This window comes from Pagrus major, chromosome 11 (genome assembly GCF_040436345.1).
Source record: "Pagrus major chromosome 11, Pma_NU_1.0".
NCBI lineage: Eukaryota > Metazoa > Chordata > Actinopteri > Spariformes > Sparidae > Pagrus > Pagrus major.
Genome location: NC_133225.1, coordinates 20,863,288 through 20,881,188, shown reverse-complemented (window position 1 = coordinate 20,881,188; position 17,901 = coordinate 20,863,288). Strand labels below are relative to the sequence as shown.

Sequence of the window (17,901 nt, the reverse complement as noted above, 5' to 3'; positions counted from 1 at the left end):
ATCTGGTAAAAACAAAAGTAGTGAGACGAAATGTTTCTCACTCCACTTTGTTTCATCCATACCTGAAGAAAATAAAAACTGTTTAAAAACTTTAACAGTTCCAGGGTCTGTTGCTCCCAGATATGATGAGGTGTGAGATGGTTTCTTCTAGGTAATGTATGAGGTCCTGCAGAAAGGTAAGGTGTTTTCTAAGTGTTGGGGTCAAGATAAAAACTGAGTGTTGTCAGATGATTAGTGTTGCAGTGAAACCACACAGGAGTCTTATGATTTCTATTTATTCCATTCTAGGTACTCAAAAGCAGCAGTGGCGTTCATTGCAACAGTCTTCGAGCTGATCAGTGTGATCATCGTGTTCAGCTGTCCGGGTTATTTGAAGGAGCAGGTTCTGCAGTGGTCCGCTGGTAAGCACAGAGCTGAAACACACCTGAAATACAGAAAAAAGTCTTTATTTTGCGAGAGTGTAAAGTAAAACAGGAATCTTCAAATATAACTGATAAAGGTTATTCTTCAAGATATGTTCATCATTTCAAAAAGAAATCCAGCTCACTATGACCAATAATTGTTTTCAAAGAAAGGGAAAGCATTGTTTTTTTTTTACTGTGGAAGTTGTGGATTATTGTTAGTTAAGTAGTATTTTACTGAAGACTGAAATGTTCAAATCCTACAAATAGAGGCTTTAAATACTTACCTTTCTATAAAACAAGAGAAGAAAAATCAAAAGACATTTAAAACTTTTTCTTATTGGACAGTTTACTGGTTTTGGGCAGAGCCTGAAGCACTGGTGTAGTTCTATTATGCCTCTGGGCTGCTTCACACATCTAATTGCTTCACAATTTACATACTGTATAAATGAACATCTTTCCAATATGAAGAAACTACTGTAAATAAATAAAAACAGTGAATACCTGCTGCAAAAGCCAAAATGATGGCCACCCAGCCGATGATGTAGGACCAGGAAAAACGCCAGTCCAAGAAGCGTTTGCCAAAGAAGGTGACAGTCACTCCGGTGTAAATTGCCAAAGCCAGCAGAGCAAGAAAACCTGAGAACAGAGGGTGAAAGGAAACTTTAAAAATCCACTCAGCAAGAAGTCCAGATACATGCAAGAAGCTCCAACCTATATAACTGGTCAACATATATTTAAAGTGCACCATTTTGCACTTCACAACAATTATCCATCATAGCATGATACAGATTTTTGAACTAACCCCTGGGTATCCACTGACCTGAGACAAATTACTCTAATGCAGGGAAAAAGGCAACCATAGCAGCATGTTTTTGTAACTCGAATTGCTCTATAATCTTCAACCACAGACATACAATCAGGATGAATTTGAATTGAGGTTGAAGATGAATTTAGTACATAACCTTGAGCTGACAGGGCTGTCTCTCCAACCACCAGGTCACCCTGTCAGTAAGTGTGTATGTTACCTGACAGGACCAGGGCGATGCCGCCTGTACGGACTCTCCTGTTCTTGGTGCCATTAGTGAAGGCGCTCAGACCGAGCACCACGCCGGCGAAGCAGCTCAGCACCGCCAGCAACATAAAGGCTCGTGTGGCATCCCAGAAGGCTGGAGACAGAAAGGTCAGAACCACATACACATCAACAGATACAACAGGATTACTCCTGGATTTACCAGAAATACTAAGATTGTAGGTTGCATGCTGACATTTTTATGTTTATATCACTGCCAAACCAGTGACTGCAGTTTGAGACTCTGTTTCAACATTTGCAAGTGTGAAACCACTGGATACTTTTTTAGGAGAACTCCTGTGCACCAATGTTTGTGGTGACCAAAACAGTCATTGTCATTGTCACAACATAAAATTTAACCTAAAGAAACATAAAGCTTCAACATAAAGATAATTATAGTTTCAACATATCTGTGGTTTGCAGAAATTTACATAGCCGACATTTTTTTTCACAATTGGGTTGCCAGATGCCACTCCTGAAGTACTCACCCACAGTTATGGTGTGCGCATGGCATTTGTGGTTGATGCAAAACCTCCAAAGCCCCTGATTGGCGGAGCTGCCCGAGTATCGATACTGCATCCAGAAGTCTGTTGCCGTCGAAACGATGAGAAGCACGAGGGCAGCCACACCGCAGAGCGTGCCTCCTCCCGCCAAAGTATTCAGCATCTTGGAGAAGCTGGGGGAAGCGCTGTCCTCCTAAACATTCAGCAACTGTTCAGGGGAGAGAGGACAGGGTGGAGAAAGGTGCAGCATTAGACCTCATACTTGCTCATTCATGCCCCGAATGGATGCCTCAGCAGTCTTCAACAGACACTTTAGCCAAAAATAATTTTCTTCCATCCTTCCTTCTGAAGGGTGATTACCATGATAGCTTCACTGACCAGCTACAAACAAAAACTAAATGTCCAAGAGGAAACCAACTCTTACCCTTTGAAGCAGTTTAAAAACAATAGAAATAGTCATTTTTCTGCTTTTAAAAACCTATCTGATGATCCTTATTAAGCATTTTGGATAAATAAAAAAAACCCACATGTGCCCACACCGTGGTCACAGCCAGTAAAGCACTTGAGCCAAACCGCTGTCTGACAATAAGCTTGCCTATCAGGCAGTTCAGAGCCATTGTTCATCACTAATTCCCCTCTTTGCACCACAAACAAATCTTTCTACGCCGAGCAACTGAACTGTCAGCAGTGTTGCTCTCTGTCACACAGCCAGCAAACCAGTGATTTCGTATGCCGATTTCAACTCTTTACCGCAGCTTTTAAAACCCCCAATTTCCCAAATCACATCCAAATTAGACCCTTTGCATCCGACTCCAACATGGGTCCGAAGATACTTTTAACTTTGTTCAAAAACCATGCAAAAACATTGAGATCACAGGCCCAGCTGTAAAGATCTTTTCCCTAGACGGAAGTCTCCAAACTTCAGAACAATCTCTTCTTGTCTTTGTAGTACCGCTTGTTCTCCAAAGGCAGGTTCTCAGTTGTTAATTTTCCTTTTACACCCTTAAAGTAAGTAATATCAAAAGTAATATCCTCCAGGAAGTGCAGTAAAACAGATTCTGTGTAAGTCCAAGTTTTTTTTCTGATACCTCTGGTTTGGCTGGTGTCTCTCCAGGGTTGCTGGCTGTAACAGTGTGCCTATCCTTTTTAAGCCCTGTACCCCTGGCTCTCATTGTCCACCTCACAAAAGAGGGAATGATCGAGTGCAGCATGTGAGTTATGGTAAATCCCCCCTTGCTCGCTTCTCTGCAGTTACCTCCGTCCCTCTATAGCCCCTCTGTCTCTGTCACCTCCTGCACTTTGTCTATCTTTGGGTGTCCTTCATGACTTGAAAAAAATCTTCCTCTCATTCTCCATGTTTTCATCAAAGTACTGTAGCTGATCATACCTGGCACCTACAGGTTAAAGTGCATCACGGGATTGTTTCCTGCCAAAGGCCACGAGCAACAGCCAGCCCCCTACAGTTAAGCCACACATGATGACGTGATGGGAGCATGCAGGACGGGCATTAGCAGCCTTCCTATAAAAATACAGCTTAGGTAACTGCGGGTTTGTGCGCCCTGCACCTGGCTTACCTTTATGCCATTGATAAAGTTGTGTGCATCTTGCACCTATCTGTGCACATGCAGAAGCATGTGAGAGTGGCCCCAACATGCTCCTCAAGCAAACCCTATTCATGTTGCTTGAAAAGCATGGAACAAGGATAAGTTCCCCCCAAAATTAAATTCAGTCATTATCCACTCGTTCTCATGCTGATGGAAAGTCAGGTGGAGTTTCCTAGTCCACAAAACATATCTGGAGCTTTGCAGCATTCTCCGTAGATGGGGTCTCCATACAGTTTGTCTGGCATAATCTGAGTGTCTGGAAGCCCTGAGATCCAAAATTAAGTTGAAAAGACATTATTTACACCCTTTTTTAAGCCGAAATCTTCGCTATAGCCGTTAAGCTAAACGCGTTACTCGACTATGTATCGGGGTTGTAAATAACGTGGTATTTTAGGACTGCCGGAGATTTGGATTACACAAACCAAGCTGTATGGAGCCATTTTGGTTTTTTAGGTTTCTTTTTTTTTTAGGTTTTAAAATAAGTCCCCATCTACTGCAGTTGTTTAGGAGAACGCTGCAACACTGTGAAGCTCCAGAGCTGCTTTATGGACTAAGAAACTTCACCTGACTTTCCATCGGCATGAAGCTGAGTATATAATGACTGACTTCTTATTTTTGGGTGCACTAATCCTTTAATTTGTGCATGCTATTGGGCAAAAAAACAACAACACACACAATGACCCAACGCATTATAGAGCAGTGTGATGGTACTTTGTATATTTATTCCATCGGTTAACTTACAGCTCTAAAGTGTAACTTAAAAATAACTTTTCTTTATTCAAAAGCAATAACAACATGTGATCTTAGACAGCCACTATTTTTAATTTTAATTAATTTAACAGTTTGAACACCATTGACCCCTTGGCAGTTCCATCATTACACATTTGTGTGCACAAACTTTGTTTAAAACCACACAGGTTTCAAAATGACATCAAATATGCCACATTGTGGGACAGGTAATGTAAAACATGACGCATAATATTAACCGATTACATACATTCTCTCCCACAGCAGTTTCTCTCTAACATCCATCAAGTTACCGCATAGGTGATAGATAAAGTGAAGATAAAATCAGATCCGTTTTTATAAAAGTTAAAGATGTAACCACATTTGTAATTTGTGCAGTCCAGCAGTACTCCTGTCTTTAAAGTGCCTCATTACCATTGTCTTGACTTTTGCCTGACATCATCTTCTGTCACTTCTTTGGTCATTTTGTATCAGACTTGGATGATATAATTCTGAGACTGTCTGGCAATATATTTAATTTTAAAGTCAAGAATCCTTTCAAATGTGCTTATGCCTGAATCCACAAACACAGGTTCTAAAACCTCAGACCCAACATTTACCTATTCCCATGTTGCAATTTATTTATTAAGTTTGTCAAGAACACAACAGTTAAATGACCAAATTTGTCTGAGACACATATACAAATTACTTAAATTCCAAAACCTGAACATACTGTATTTTCAACATTTGTGTAAAGCGCTATTTACTCTCACTTTACCCACAGTAACTGACATAGGGAAAAACACTTGGAGAACTTATACAGGTGTGCACGAATAACAATATGTGATCATTTTCTGCATTACAGTGACTTTAACAAGAATTTCACAGATGATGAGGCATATGAGAAAATACCAAAATAAAGCTGCAAATAAATAAATCTCTCATAAATTCACTCATCCAAAAAAATCTCTACAAATGTTACAAAAAGGCACATTATGATATGCATAACCACATGTGGCTTCTCTCCTCAACATAAAGTGCTATAGAAACTACAGAACAGCAGTGCTTTATGTTGCACCAACATCCCTCCTTACTGTAAGTGACCTTCGTGTTTTGTACCAAGTTCTGACTATAGCTGACTAAAATGTAGTTTGGCATCGTGAGAAAAAACTAAAGTGAAGGTGTGCTTGCAGTGAGTTCACCCATGCCCTTCAGTACAGGCATTATCAGTCATCTCTATAGTCTAACCATATCTTTTTAGGGCTATCCTTTATGCTTACTTACAAAAGCCAAAAGCAGAAAGGTATTAAGCGAGCACACACACACACAAACAAACACACACACACACCCCTAAATAGATACTGAACCTCACATGAACTCTGAATAGAAACATTAACACTAAAATTCCAAGTTTCGTCGTTTTATGGCATTTTAAAAATGTTCAGATCGGTCGTCTTTAATTTGTTTTACTTTAATCACACCCAAAGTGGGAAGCCCACACATATTGTCAGAGTCTTGCGTTTGCTTGCACACACACCGACACACTCACAAACATTTAGATTGATCAAATGAACAGGTGAAGTGAATTACATTGAAAATTTCTGATAATACATTGTTCTGCTAGGAAGCCATGGGTCCTGGACTCATGTGGACGTGATTTGACACACACCACCCACCCAAGTACACTCTGCAACAGCAGTTCTGCTCAGTGATTGGCCCTGAGGGACTTGACAAAGAACTCAAGATGTAGACCCGGCCCTTAAAACTCCCCAGATCCCAATCTTATCAAGCATCCATGGGACAGGCTGGAACAAGTTAGATCCATGGAGGCTCCACACGCAATCCACAGGACTCAAAGGATCTGCCACCAACACCCTGGTGGGGCCTCCATGGACATGATCTACAAAGGTGTTTGTGTGACTGTGTGTGTCAAGTGGCATCCACATGACCCAGGACCCAGATTCCCAGCAGAACATTGCATTGCAACGAGATGATTATTGTTATTCACTTTATCTGTTAGTCCTTTTGTAGAAAGCTGCACGCAAACACAAACACACACGTACGACCAAGATCTTCTTTAAAGTGACTGGATTTTCCACCTCAAAAACTCATCTGTCACACAATGTATATACACACACATTACACACACACACAGAGTTAACTCTAAACTGAGCGGCACATCAACAGCTTGAAGCTCACTGTATGTATGCTCGCACACATACACACCCCACAGCAGTGACCCCATGCTGGGATATATGCAGACACTGTGCTCTTGTGCTTCCCAGTGGTTCTCTCTTCTCTGGTGAGAAGCTTATGGGCCGGGGGCCCAGAGAACGACAGTTCGATCTGCAGAGGAAGAGAGGAAGGTCCGGTCATGGGGGTGCCACCTACACTGGATCACCTTGTCCGAGTGCTCCCCTGCTACTGTCTGAGGGAGTGTCTTTGTTAGGTCACCTGGGGTCAGAGAGAGGAATGAATGTCACAAAGGAGTGGAGAAAGAGTGGGATGAAACACCACACAGACAGTAATAGTCAGATATATGACTTTTTCAACAGTAATGAGACTTGAAAGCAACATTTCTCATTAATTGGAGAAAAGACGTTTTGTAACTGTAGACACCACTTTTAATATAAAATGCATTTTGTTTGTACTCAACTTACTAAATAAACCTCTTGAAACATAAAAATAATGGGTATCAAGTAAGTTGAACCATTTCAAATTGTATTTTAAATCTAAAAAATATAATTCAAATGATTCATCTTTTTTTACCCTTTGTGTACAGTGTGTATTTTGCTACACAAACTGTACAGTACTGTAAGTTATTTTGTCATGTTGCTACCTTGAAGGTCACTGATGATGATTTTGTTGTCATACGAGCCGGTGAGGAGATGATGGGCTCCAGGGGAAAAGCGCACCGAGCGAATGTCACTGCCGTGGGGGCGATATGTCTGGACTATGCGGCCTCCTCTGATGTCATACAACATGCAGGTACTGTCCTCCTGACCTGTGGCCAGCAGGCGCCCGCTGGGATCCACTGCCACCGAAGCAACTGCACTTCCTGTGTGAGACAGAGTGGTAATAGTGAGATGTTTACTGCGATTGGCCGCAGCCTATTTGTTTTTTGTCTTTACCAAGAGTGTCATGATGTGACTCACCTGAGCCGTGCAGAGTTGTGCCTACCACCCGGACACAGCTGGGAACCCGCAGGTCCCAGAACCGGACTGTCTTGTCCTGAGAGCCAGAGGCGATCATCCATCCTCCCCATGTGTACAGAGTCAGAATGTGACCTGTTCAAGCAAAATGGTGAACTCTACTGCACATGCTACAGTATATCTTTACCTTGTTGTACTGGGATGATGTAGTTATAAGCCCTATTTATGTGATTATAAATTAGAAATAATAATCCTATATAAGAATATTTGTTTAGATGATCTACCATGTCTACGAACTGAATTCAAAACGCTTAAGTTTCTTCTAGACAGTTTCTTTCCCATTAGCTGTTGCTAACTTACCGGTGTGTCCGCTCAGGGCGTGAAGGCCCTGTCCTCTCTGACAGTCTGTTGTGTAGATGTTGCAGTCTCCGGCCCCGGCACTGATCAAGATGGATCCTCCACTCTCAGGGCCTTCCATGAAGGCCAGGTCCCTGATGGTACCATCATGCATGCTGAACTCCAGGTCTGGGCCTGAATCAGAGGCGCACATTTAGGGCAGAAACACAGAGTTCCATCAACAGGTGATCATTCAAACATAGGTCTTGGTCCAGAAAAGTGGCTGGGAAAACAGACATGACTTATCACATACTCAGTAAAACATAAAATAGTACCTGTGGCATTGCAACTGTCTGCGTTGAAAGGCAGGACTTTGACATATTTATCGTTGGAGCCAGTAGCCAACAGTTGTCCACAGTGGCTCCAGGCTACACAGTAGATTGAGCCCTTGTGGTGTTTGTTCCTTCTGAAGCGAACCGCCGGCTGCTTTACTGCACCAGAGCCACTGAGTGAACCAAGACAGACAAACCAAGAAATGTGTATTAAAGTGTGAATTATATAATAATTGTGGGAGAAATTACAAACTGGACACAAAAATTTTGACCACTAACTTTTTTCTGTATGAACAACTTTCCTTGGTCAAGACTGCTTGAATGTAGTCTGGTCAAGCTCAGAAAATTCCTAGAGCTTTTCTGATTTTTGTCAAAAACATGTTTTTTTCTTCTTCTCGACAAATTCTGGTATCGGCTTCAGCAGTAGTCTTCATGTCATTTTATGTTGGTGCTTCAAGCATTTTGAAGAACCAAGGCAGGTATTTAGCAATTTCTCCTTTTTGCTTTCCCTGGTCATGATCAGAATTCCCCAGAAGATGCAAAAATCCCATCAGTACTGTGCACATTTACTGACACCCCCATACTGCCACTTCTAAGTTAAGTTAGGCACTTTCTTTAGATGTTTTCTATGCTTGAACAAACCTTAGCAAAAATGTTCTGTGAAGCCATCATCTATTTCTCTAGTATGCTTTCATAAATAATCTATCATCCTGTAAAAATATCACATTGTTTGGACTTGTGTGTGGTTCCTACCTAGTGGTCAGTGTTTCAGGGTACGCACAGACTCTCAGGGTTTTTGAGTTGGAGCCGACAGCATAGAGCGCTCCAGAGGGATGGAAGGCCACTGCACGCACCGCCTGTGTGTCCTCCAGCTGGTTCACTTTAACAAACTGTGTTTTGGACTTCCCCGGCTGAACAAGATCAGAAAAATAAACTTTTGAACTATTGATCCACATAGACTTTTAAAACACAAATACCTTACAAGCTAACTTTTAGAGCACACACTAAAATAACTGTGAAAAATAATATGAAAATGCTGTACCTCTTGTGAGTTACGTGTTGCAGAGCAGCCAGAATCATCTTGGACTGTGGGACAAGACCCTCTGATCTTGTCAGCACTGATAATAAAACAAACACACACACATTACTATTCACACATTTTGACAGTAAAAAAAATATGTACAAACGAAACATGCTGATGCTTTGGTGAAGACATGAGCACACACTATGCAGGCTCTCACCTCTGACGGGAAGGAACAGGGGACTCGCTGAGGGAAGGCAAGCCGCGGCCCCCGTTCTTTAACGGGGTGCTGCTGACCCCCCCACCTGGCTTGTCCCTTGGCGGCCCGGTGTCAGGGGTGTGGCGAGTGTCAGTAGTTCTGGGGCTAGAAGTGCTGTTGTTCCCAGTCTGTCCATTCCACTGCTGACCAAAATGTTGTGTCATCACCTCATCTCCTCTGTGGTCAATGCCCACATTCATCTCCTCTAGCTTCTGAATGGATCTACACAACAAAACCAAAAACAACAAGATATCTTTGTCTCAACAAGGTAACACTAAGGTCGTGTTTTTCTCATTAAATCACGCAAGACTTCCTCACCTGCTTAGGAATGTCTCAGTAAGGTTGTTTTGGGCTCCGTCCTGCGGCTTCACCCCTCCCTCCAGCAGCATCTGCTGGTAAAGCTGCCTCTGCTGCTTCTTTTGCTCCAGATGCTGCTGCACACGCTGACGCTGCCTGTAATATTCCTGGATCTGCTCTGCGGAGTCAAGACGCTGGACGAACATACATGTACACAGTGAGTCAACGTGAGACATTTTTTGCAGAATATTTATTACTGCCTCTCTGCAGTCTCTACTTCAACGCTTGGCAGTGTTGCATGAGCATAACACACATTAAGGCTGGACCAAATGTCATTTGTTTTTTGAAGCTTCTTGAAGTTCTTGAACAAAGCTTTGAATGTCTGTCTTCATATTTTATGACATCATCATGCAAAAGAATTCTCAATTAAAAAAAAAGTGGTGAGGGACTGGTGATATTTCTTATATCTTTCAACAGTTGTTGATATAAAAGTGATGATATATTGATGAAGTGATGAGTGCCAAGCAAAGGCAGACTGAAACCAGGAACATGATCTTTTTTTGGAATGATTTAAGTTCTTTACTGTAATAACGTTAGAGCCAAAATAGATCTTTTGTTATTTTGGATACAGAGAAGGGGTTTCTGGCACATATTCACTTACTTCCACGGTGCCTGGAGAAGGGAAGAAAGTCGAAAGAGGTCAAAAGTCCAGCAGCACTTGCAGTATATAGAACAACTTTATTGTTAGATGAATGCGCTTAGTCTTGTTGCCTTGAGATGGGACTAAAGGATGACCCTGATGAAGGTCACAAGCTGAAATACGTCTAACGTTGTTTTATATACTACAAGTGTCACTGGAGTTTTGACCTTTTGTCATTGCGCCTTTATAAATGTAATTTTTATATTTAACCCTTTTTTTTTTTTACCACAGTGAAAATGTTGCTTTTGAAAGGCTGAGCGAGGACATATGGACTGAAGCAGAATATCTTGCTTGATAAAAGATCAAGCAAGATATTGCTTGATCTAACCCTAACCCAATGATTACATCTGTCTTTTTAAAATAACTTTTGACTTTTAAACTTTCCAGCACTCTGGAGTTATTGGAACTGTTTGGATCACACGAGTCATTAATAACCCTATGCATCCACCACTGGAATTTAATTCTACATATAGCTGAAAAGCAATAATATAAGTGTAGCCTTATGTTTATCTGCAACTGTGCAGAAACACCCTGTTTAGACAGAATTAGTAGAAAAAGAAAGAATGAAACATTCGAATGTGGATTTAGAATTTGAATGTCAACGTTATGAATGAAGCTTCAGACTATTTGGTACAGCCCTGACACACACGCACGCACACACACACTGGAATAGACAGACTCTCTCCCAAGAGCCACTACTGACAACTCTTTAACTCTCAAGGCCACGTCCTCCATCATCCATCCCATAAAAAGTTTTTCAAGGACCTCATCATATCCAGAGGGTCTACAATACATTCCCCTTCATCTATCTCACCACTTTTCATACACACAACCACACACACACACACACACACACACACACAACAATCCAACAATCCAATCTCGAGCTACTTTGCTCCTCTATATGGGACCTAGGATGCATAAAGATGAGCGATGATGGAAGCAGCAGGCCATCTTGGGTGTGACCGCACATCAAACCAGATTATCTGCCTCCAGTGTCCATGACCTCCACCTTCTTCACTGAGACAGGGGGCAGGAAGGAGCTGTTGCCCCTTGAACAGGTGTGGTAGAGAATTGGGGAAGGATTTATGAGGCAGTGGAGGCAGTTCAGGGGTTCAGGGGGAATCTATTCTAAATCTCTTAAATCTGGAGTAACGACTGTGGAGCGAAGACAGACTGAAAATCTCCCTCTGACTTTGACTCAAGTGACCAGACAGACTACCGTGGTCATTTCTTTTTACGAGTCATGAAACCAATTCAGCCTGAGCGACCAAAGGTGAGACTGTCTATGATGTAGAGCAACAGGCATACAACAAAACACAGCTTATGGTGCAGTTCTTATTACCTCGTTTGTTTCTGTGCTGCAGGGGGGCCCTCCATCTTTTCCAGGGGTCAGAGGTGTGCGTGTGGTGTTGGGTCCATCCAGCCCTTGTGGGTGTTTTCTAAAGTTAATAAAAATGTACATGTCAGTTCACATCAATTTTTTTTTAATTCAGTTTGATTTGAGGTGAAGTAGGAAGTAAAACAATACAATGAAAGCCAAGGTTGTCAAAAAGTATCAATGCTTTGATACGTTTTCAGTACCACATGTTTAATACAATACATAAAATACAATCTGTTAATTATACATTCTATAGTGTTGAAAGTACTGAAGCTTTAAAAAAAAACAAAAAAAAAACAAACGCTCCTATCACATTTTCAACCTCAGGCTGCACTGTAAAACAACATAGATCGTCAACTTCTACATAGATGGTGGGGATCTTACTTTGTGTCCAGCAGGTGGAGCCAGAGAGACACACTGCTCAGTTTACAGCAGTGCTTTTCATTTGATGCCTCAGAAACAGAGCCCTGTCTCCTCCCATCTCTTGGCGGTGTGCCATAATATTTACAGTAACCTAGTAAAGCACACCTGTCAGCTCACCTCTAATGAACTGATGGACATTAAAACACATTTTTCCTTTACTTCCTATATGTTTTCATCACACATATACTACTACACTGTACCTGTGCTATATTAGCATTTTTTTACTGAAGCTTGTTCGTCCTTGTCTGTGAAGATGGAGCACATGTGGATCAAGGAAATAGAGCAAAGAGTCTTTTTTGGTTTCTATAAGCAGTTATAAGGGGGGAGTTGAGGGGGGAGGAGGTAGTTTTGCTCACTTTGTTCAATCAACCGTGGAGACACTGAGGCTGCAGCAGTAATGGCCAAATGAGCCCTAATAAAACGACATTTAAGCTGTTAAAAAAAAACAACTGCTTTTCAGTCCACTTCAGCCTTAATCACCTGAGTGTTCATAAGGAAACATTTAATTTACCGCCTGAATTTATTATATGGCTCAGAACTATGATTTTCAATAATTAGTCCTTAGTTGATGGCTTTAGATTATAGTGTGTCCATCAACAGTCAGCTGCAGTTTAACATGCTTTGTGCAGCACTGTAGGAGATGACAGACCAGGCAGTATGTCTCTGTTAAAGCAGGGCTAATGGGATTAAAGGAGCCACAGATTGTGTCACACTACAAGATCTGCCACTGGGTTTAATACCTAAGGTTGCACATGTACACGTTAAGGCAGATGGCTTGGTGAAAAAGCTCCAGAAAAAAAAAAAAAAAAGTGATCTCTTGTTAGGGCCAAACTAATACAGACGGTTGCTATATCACTTTTCAAGACAGATTCATTTTATATTAGTTTAGTATAATATTATATTTGTGAGTATAAAATTACTATATTTTGTAATATTTGAAACATATATTACAATATTGTTATGTAACTAAGGCAGCATTTAGCTGACTATAAGTGTAGCTCTATTACTCTGTCAGGATTTCTATTAATTTGATTAAAGCAAGCTATATTATAAACAGTATACATCTGAGATACTGAACAAACTGAGTAATGAAAATCCTGGTTCAATTATTTAAAATGGAGGTAACATTTACAGAAGTTATTGTCAGAGAGTAGCAATAATTTACCTTTCAGGTGAATCGTCCTGCTGATGCACATTATTCTCCACCAGGCTCCGACTGAGGGCAGTCTTCATGTTTGCCTCCATGCCTCTCTTATCCTGGTTTGCCAGACCGTGGGACAGGCCGTCCAAAGCCGGGTTGAGGGATCTGGACATGTAGGTGTCCGCTGAATGAGGCCTCTGGCGGAAGGGTGAGGCAGGGCAGGGGGACAGGCGGTTGATCAACGGGGTCAGCAGGTCGGCGTGGCCAGCCTTGCTGGGCTTCACCAGACGGTCCACGTGGATATTGAGGGTCTTTTGCTGGAAGGCGCAGGAGAAGGCACCTGGAGAGAGGTTCTGCAGCCAGGAGAGCAGTGACAAGTCCAGTTCATCACAGCCATTCCCGCAAAGCAAATCCACTCCGAGCAACACCTCACCCTCTGTGATCTCCTCACCAGTTGCTTTACTCTAGAAAATAGAAAAAGAGAGGTTTTGACCATGACTGAAACTGTTGACATAAAGTAGCTACAAAACATTGGCTACAAGGGTTTTGTACCAGCAAACAAGAGGTTATCTTTCATTTAAATTATTTTTATTGGATTTGTGAGTATCTCTACAGGTCCGGGTTACCTGACAGAACTCGACACAGCACTCGTAAAGGATCCCTTTGATGAGCAGCTGGAAGAGGCGGTTCCCGCTCGCCCTGAAGCCTGCCTCGCTCAGCTTCCTGTCCGCGGGGATGAACTCAGCCACCATAGCGCAGGCTTCCTCGAAGCAGTGGACGCGTGCCGTGCTCGGGTTCCAATCTTTGAACTCTGCGTGGTGGGTGAGGCGAGGCAGGGTGAGGAGCAGACACAGCTTACTGTAGTCGTCCTTGGTCGGGCAGTACTCCTCCAGACTGTGGAGACACTTGACTGCCTCCTGCATGGTGAGCTCCAGCTGGAGTTGACAGAACATTCAGAGAGGAGTATGTGGTTATTAAAGGTCCCATATTATGCACATTTTCAGGTTCATACTTCATTCTGAGTGCCTTCTAAAATTTTAAAAATAGGAAAACCTCTTCATCAACAATTCATTCAGGACTATTTTAGAATAGCCAATAAACTTTTTATGTTTTAAATACCATTTGGTTAGTGTCTGGGTCCCTCTTTCTCAAGCCTTGGCTATCTTATTGTGGTGTCGCATTTCACATGATATTATTATGCTCTGTATCATTGCAATTTAAACAGTATTTGTGAACAAAGTAAAACAAAACAAAAGAAACTAAACTGTAAGCTGTATTCACGTACATTTTGTGGGTCTTCAGCAGCAGACATGGCGTTATTCACACAGAGCGCTTCCAGAAACTTCTGCTTCAGAACGATGTAGCGGAACCTGGAAACACAAAACTCAATTGTTGAAGTCATGTTGAAATATTTTAATAAATTAAACTAATTTAATTGGGTAGAACAACTGAGTAAAACATGTTATGAATTTGTGTTGAGTGTCTGGTGGTTGGTAAGAAGCAGAGGCTGTCAGTAACATGACAGGATCATGCCACTACAGTACTGGGACTTGACCTAATTCAGCTTCTAAGGCTACTAGCATTACTGGCAAGTCCCACTCAGTCACCAGTGGAGAGAAACATCATAAATATTGTACTTCATATTATACGTGAAACCTAGTGGCAGTAAATGCTGTATATAGAACCTTTAAACACGTCTGTTGCATTTAGATTGAAAGACATCAAGTTAAAATAGTTGCCTGTATTATTTCTCTCACCTTTTCTTGTCAAACTTCTCCATTCCTTCTAGAGGCTGAATGAACTGCATCACCTCCTCCCACTGGCCGTCCAGGATGAGCTGCCTGTTGAAAGCAGCAAATGAACAATTTAGGAGGGCCTCTGAAAACCCTGTTCATATCACAGTGGTGCAGTGAACCCCAGTGATCTGAAACAAACGTGTTGCTACAAATGTCTCTAAAACTGACAGTCTAATCTTCCCTTTCAGGACACTGTGGTCTCCCACCTGAGAAAGAGCATGTCATCGGAGTACAGTCCATTGATGACGCCACTCTCCTTCTCTAAGGCCAGCATGCTGATGTGCAGCTTCCTGGAGTTCAGGAAGTCCAGCATCAGCTTGATCACCTCTGCCTCCTTGAGGCTTATTGTCTCCTCTGCCGTCATGATTACAGGTCTGCGGTGGCAGCTTACAGCTGGCTGGAGTACAGACAGGAGGGAAAAGGAGACGGACATGAAGAAAAATGCAAAAGCTTCTGGTTCATCACCTGAATTCAAAGAGTTTCATTCTAAACATACTAGAACCTGACCGATACATCAGTCAGCCAATATTATCGCCCGATATTGGCCTGTCACAGATATATCGTATTGGTGTATATGTTGTCTGATAAGCGCCAATATGAAAACTTTTTTTTGTACATAACATAATGTACTAATGTTATTTATATTTATTAAATTCTCAGTGAAGTTTACAGTTTCAGTGAACTGATGTCATTTTAGACAATAAAGTTTATTGTTAAGCTGTAAAATCTCCTGTCTCCCTTACCAATGTTTCTTTGTCAGTGTGTTTGATAACCACCTTTCAGGGATCACTGAAAAAATGTAGTATGTATGTATGTATGTAAGAAAAGTACATCGACTGATATGTTGATATCAGAATTAATTGCTAATATCAGTATTGGCAGTGGCCCCCAGAAATCCAGTATTGGTCCAGCTCTAAAAAATACCATACATATCCACAGCTTTAGGTAAATGCTACCTACTTCCATTACACTTCTTGATGTTGCTCCTAAAAACAAAGGTTAAACTGATTTGCTGACATAGCAAAGATTGTGTCAGTGTTAAGTGTCACTGTCATTTATTTGCTAAAAGACAATCATTTTCAAATGTCAGAAATTTGGCTTGGCTTAAACTCTCTGTTTTAAGTTTTTTTGAGATGTTTTGCAGACAAATTGTGTAAAAAGTAAAAATCATTAGCTTCTTTTGGATATTGGATTACGTTGATATCTGATATGCTGATATTTCTCAACTTATTTTGGCTGGTTGCTGATGCTGATACCAACATATACACATATTTTCCCCCCCACCTATTTGCAGAGAACATCAAGTTGCTCCTGTCATGGAGAAAAAAGTTGTTCCTGTAGTGGAATTAACATGTTTATCAATGCTTTCAGTGTAGGAATGCTTTAAAATAAAACAACTTCACAGCCAACGGTTCATGTTGTGTGCTCACAGTTAAAGCCTCACTTTAACGGCCTTTAATCGGCTGTAATTGTTGAAGCGCTGGTGTTACTGTGCATCCCTTCTTATTATTTGATTTTAGCAAACATAAGCAAGTCATTTGTTGCTGTAATGTTTTGATACAGTACAGCGCTTAATATACAGCGTTATCTGTCACTGTGTGGATAGAGATGTGTGTGTAATGAGAGGAGAGGACACACAGATCAATGTTAACGATGTAAACACAGACAAATAGTCACAAATGCAGGCTTGTACTCCACACTGATGCCCACTGGTTAAAGGACCAGTTACAATAATTTCCTGCAGAGTTTTCTAGTGTGTTGCTGCTCAGTAACAACCCTGACCTGATTTTTTTAAAAAAAAATGTCATTTAGTATCAACAAGGGCTCCTGGTGTGCTCTCTTCCCCTTCAGCACTTCATATTCAAACTTAGTTGAACAATATGGTTTAAGGAGCTTAAACGGTGAACAATCTCATGAGGGCATGCAGTGTCGTGTCTAATCTAGGCTGCAGTTAACATTTCAGATAACCTTACTGCACAATAACATCTAGTTAGGGCATCTATATCTTAGGGTGCAGCTCTTCTGGGTTGGGCTGTAAATGGTTAATCACAGCAACATCACATAGGCTGCTACACCAAGACATGAAGAGGTCTTTCATTTTGCATGATCCTGCTGTGTATGTTAAGTGCTGTGAGCGGCTGGGAGCAGCGATGCCTCCGGGTGTCTGTGCTGGAGGCAGAGCAGCCGGTGACACCGCCCTGCTCCTGCCCGCACAGCACCACGTAACGTACAGGGACACCATCCAGCCCTGGTCCTGGATGTGACAGCAGCAGGTCTGCGGCCCAAACCTGTCAGCCTCAGCACTTTTATCCGCGCTCACACACACACACACACAGACACAGACACAGACACACAGACACAGACACACCTTGTTCACTTGAGTATAGCAGCACACACAGACCGGACTGGCGTGCAGGAGAATCGGACGCTAACAATGTCATTCATTCCCCCCCTCCACCGTGCAGGAGGGTAGCGTTAAAGACAACACCGGCGGCGCAGGCTAACACGCCACCGTGAATTCGAGCCAGCTCCTCACCTGTCAGTCTGAGCCAGCGACCCGCCGCATTAAATCCGTCCGCAGTCAACGATATCTACGAGGAGGAGGAGGAGGAGGGCAGGGACGGGTGTTTTGGATGTTGAGGTCCCAGACGGCGTCTCTCTCCAAAAAGCTCAGCCTTCTGTCTTGTACACAGCTCGCGGTTGCCATGCGGACGGACGCAGCCGCAAACCACCAATCAACTGTGGCGATGACGCCCC

General features: G+C 42.1%; 2 protein-coding genes across 2 annotated transcripts; both read right to left on the bottom strand.

Moving 5' to 3' along the window:
* Nucleotides 1-353: 353 nt before the first annotated feature.
* Nucleotides 354-2,139, bottom strand: lim2.2 (lens intrinsic membrane protein 2.2). Its single transcript, XM_073477160.1, has 4 exons — nt 1,962-2,139; nt 1,430-1,570; nt 906-1,040; nt 354-424 (listed from the first exon to the last, which is right to left on the bottom strand). The coding sequence occupies exons 1-4, from the start codon at nt 2,137-2,139 to the stop codon at nt 354-356; spliced, it is 525 nt and encodes a 174-aa protein (XP_073333261.1).
* A 4,471-nt stretch (nt 2,140-6,610) lies between these two features.
* Nucleotides 6,611-17,792, bottom strand: LOC141004975 (WD repeat-containing protein 47-like). Its single transcript, XM_073476698.1, has 16 exons — nt 17,681-17,792; nt 15,351-15,541; nt 15,106-15,189; nt 14,634-14,718; nt 13,975-14,283; nt 13,373-13,812; nt 11,749-11,845; nt 9,725-9,897; nt 9,368-9,628; nt 9,169-9,244; nt 8,880-9,037; nt 8,130-8,299; nt 7,819-7,989; nt 7,462-7,593; nt 7,146-7,364; nt 6,611-6,760 (listed from the first exon to the last, which is right to left on the bottom strand). The coding sequence occupies exons 2-16, from the start codon at nt 15,506-15,508 to the stop codon at nt 6,618-6,620; spliced, it is 2,676 nt and encodes an 891-aa protein (XP_073332799.1). The 5' UTR covers nt 15,509-15,541; nt 17,681-17,792; the 3' UTR covers nt 6,611-6,617.
* Between the last annotated feature and the right edge of the window lie 109 nt (nt 17,793-17,901).

Excerpts from the sequence above, each read along its gene's own strand:
- lim2.2 (XM_073477160.1), bottom strand. The coding sequence starts at position 2,139 with ATGCTGAATACTTTGGCGGGAGGAGGCACGCTCTGCGGTGTGGCTGCC. Across the intron at positions 1,571-1,961 it reads TGCGCACACCATAACTGTGG|CCTTCTGGGATGCCACACGA; the intron begins GTGAGTACTTCA and ends TTCTGTCTCCAG. Across the intron at positions 1,041-1,429 it reads CATCGCCCTGGTCCTGTCAG|GTTTTCTTGCTCTGCTGGCT; the intron begins GTAACATACACA and ends CTCTGTTCTCAG.
- LOC141004975 (XM_073476698.1), bottom strand. The coding sequence starts at position 15,508 with ATGACGGCAGAGGAGACAATAAGCCTCAAGGAGGCAGAGGTGATCAAG. Across the intron at positions 9,245-9,367 it reads CCTGTTCCTTCCCGTCAGAG|TGCTGACAAGATCAGAGGGT; the intron begins GTGAGAGCCTGC and ends TTTTATTATCAG. Across the intron at positions 9,038-9,168 it reads CAACACGTAACTCACAAGAG|CCGGGGAAGTCCAAAACACA; the intron begins GTACAGCATTTT and ends GATCTTGTTCAG.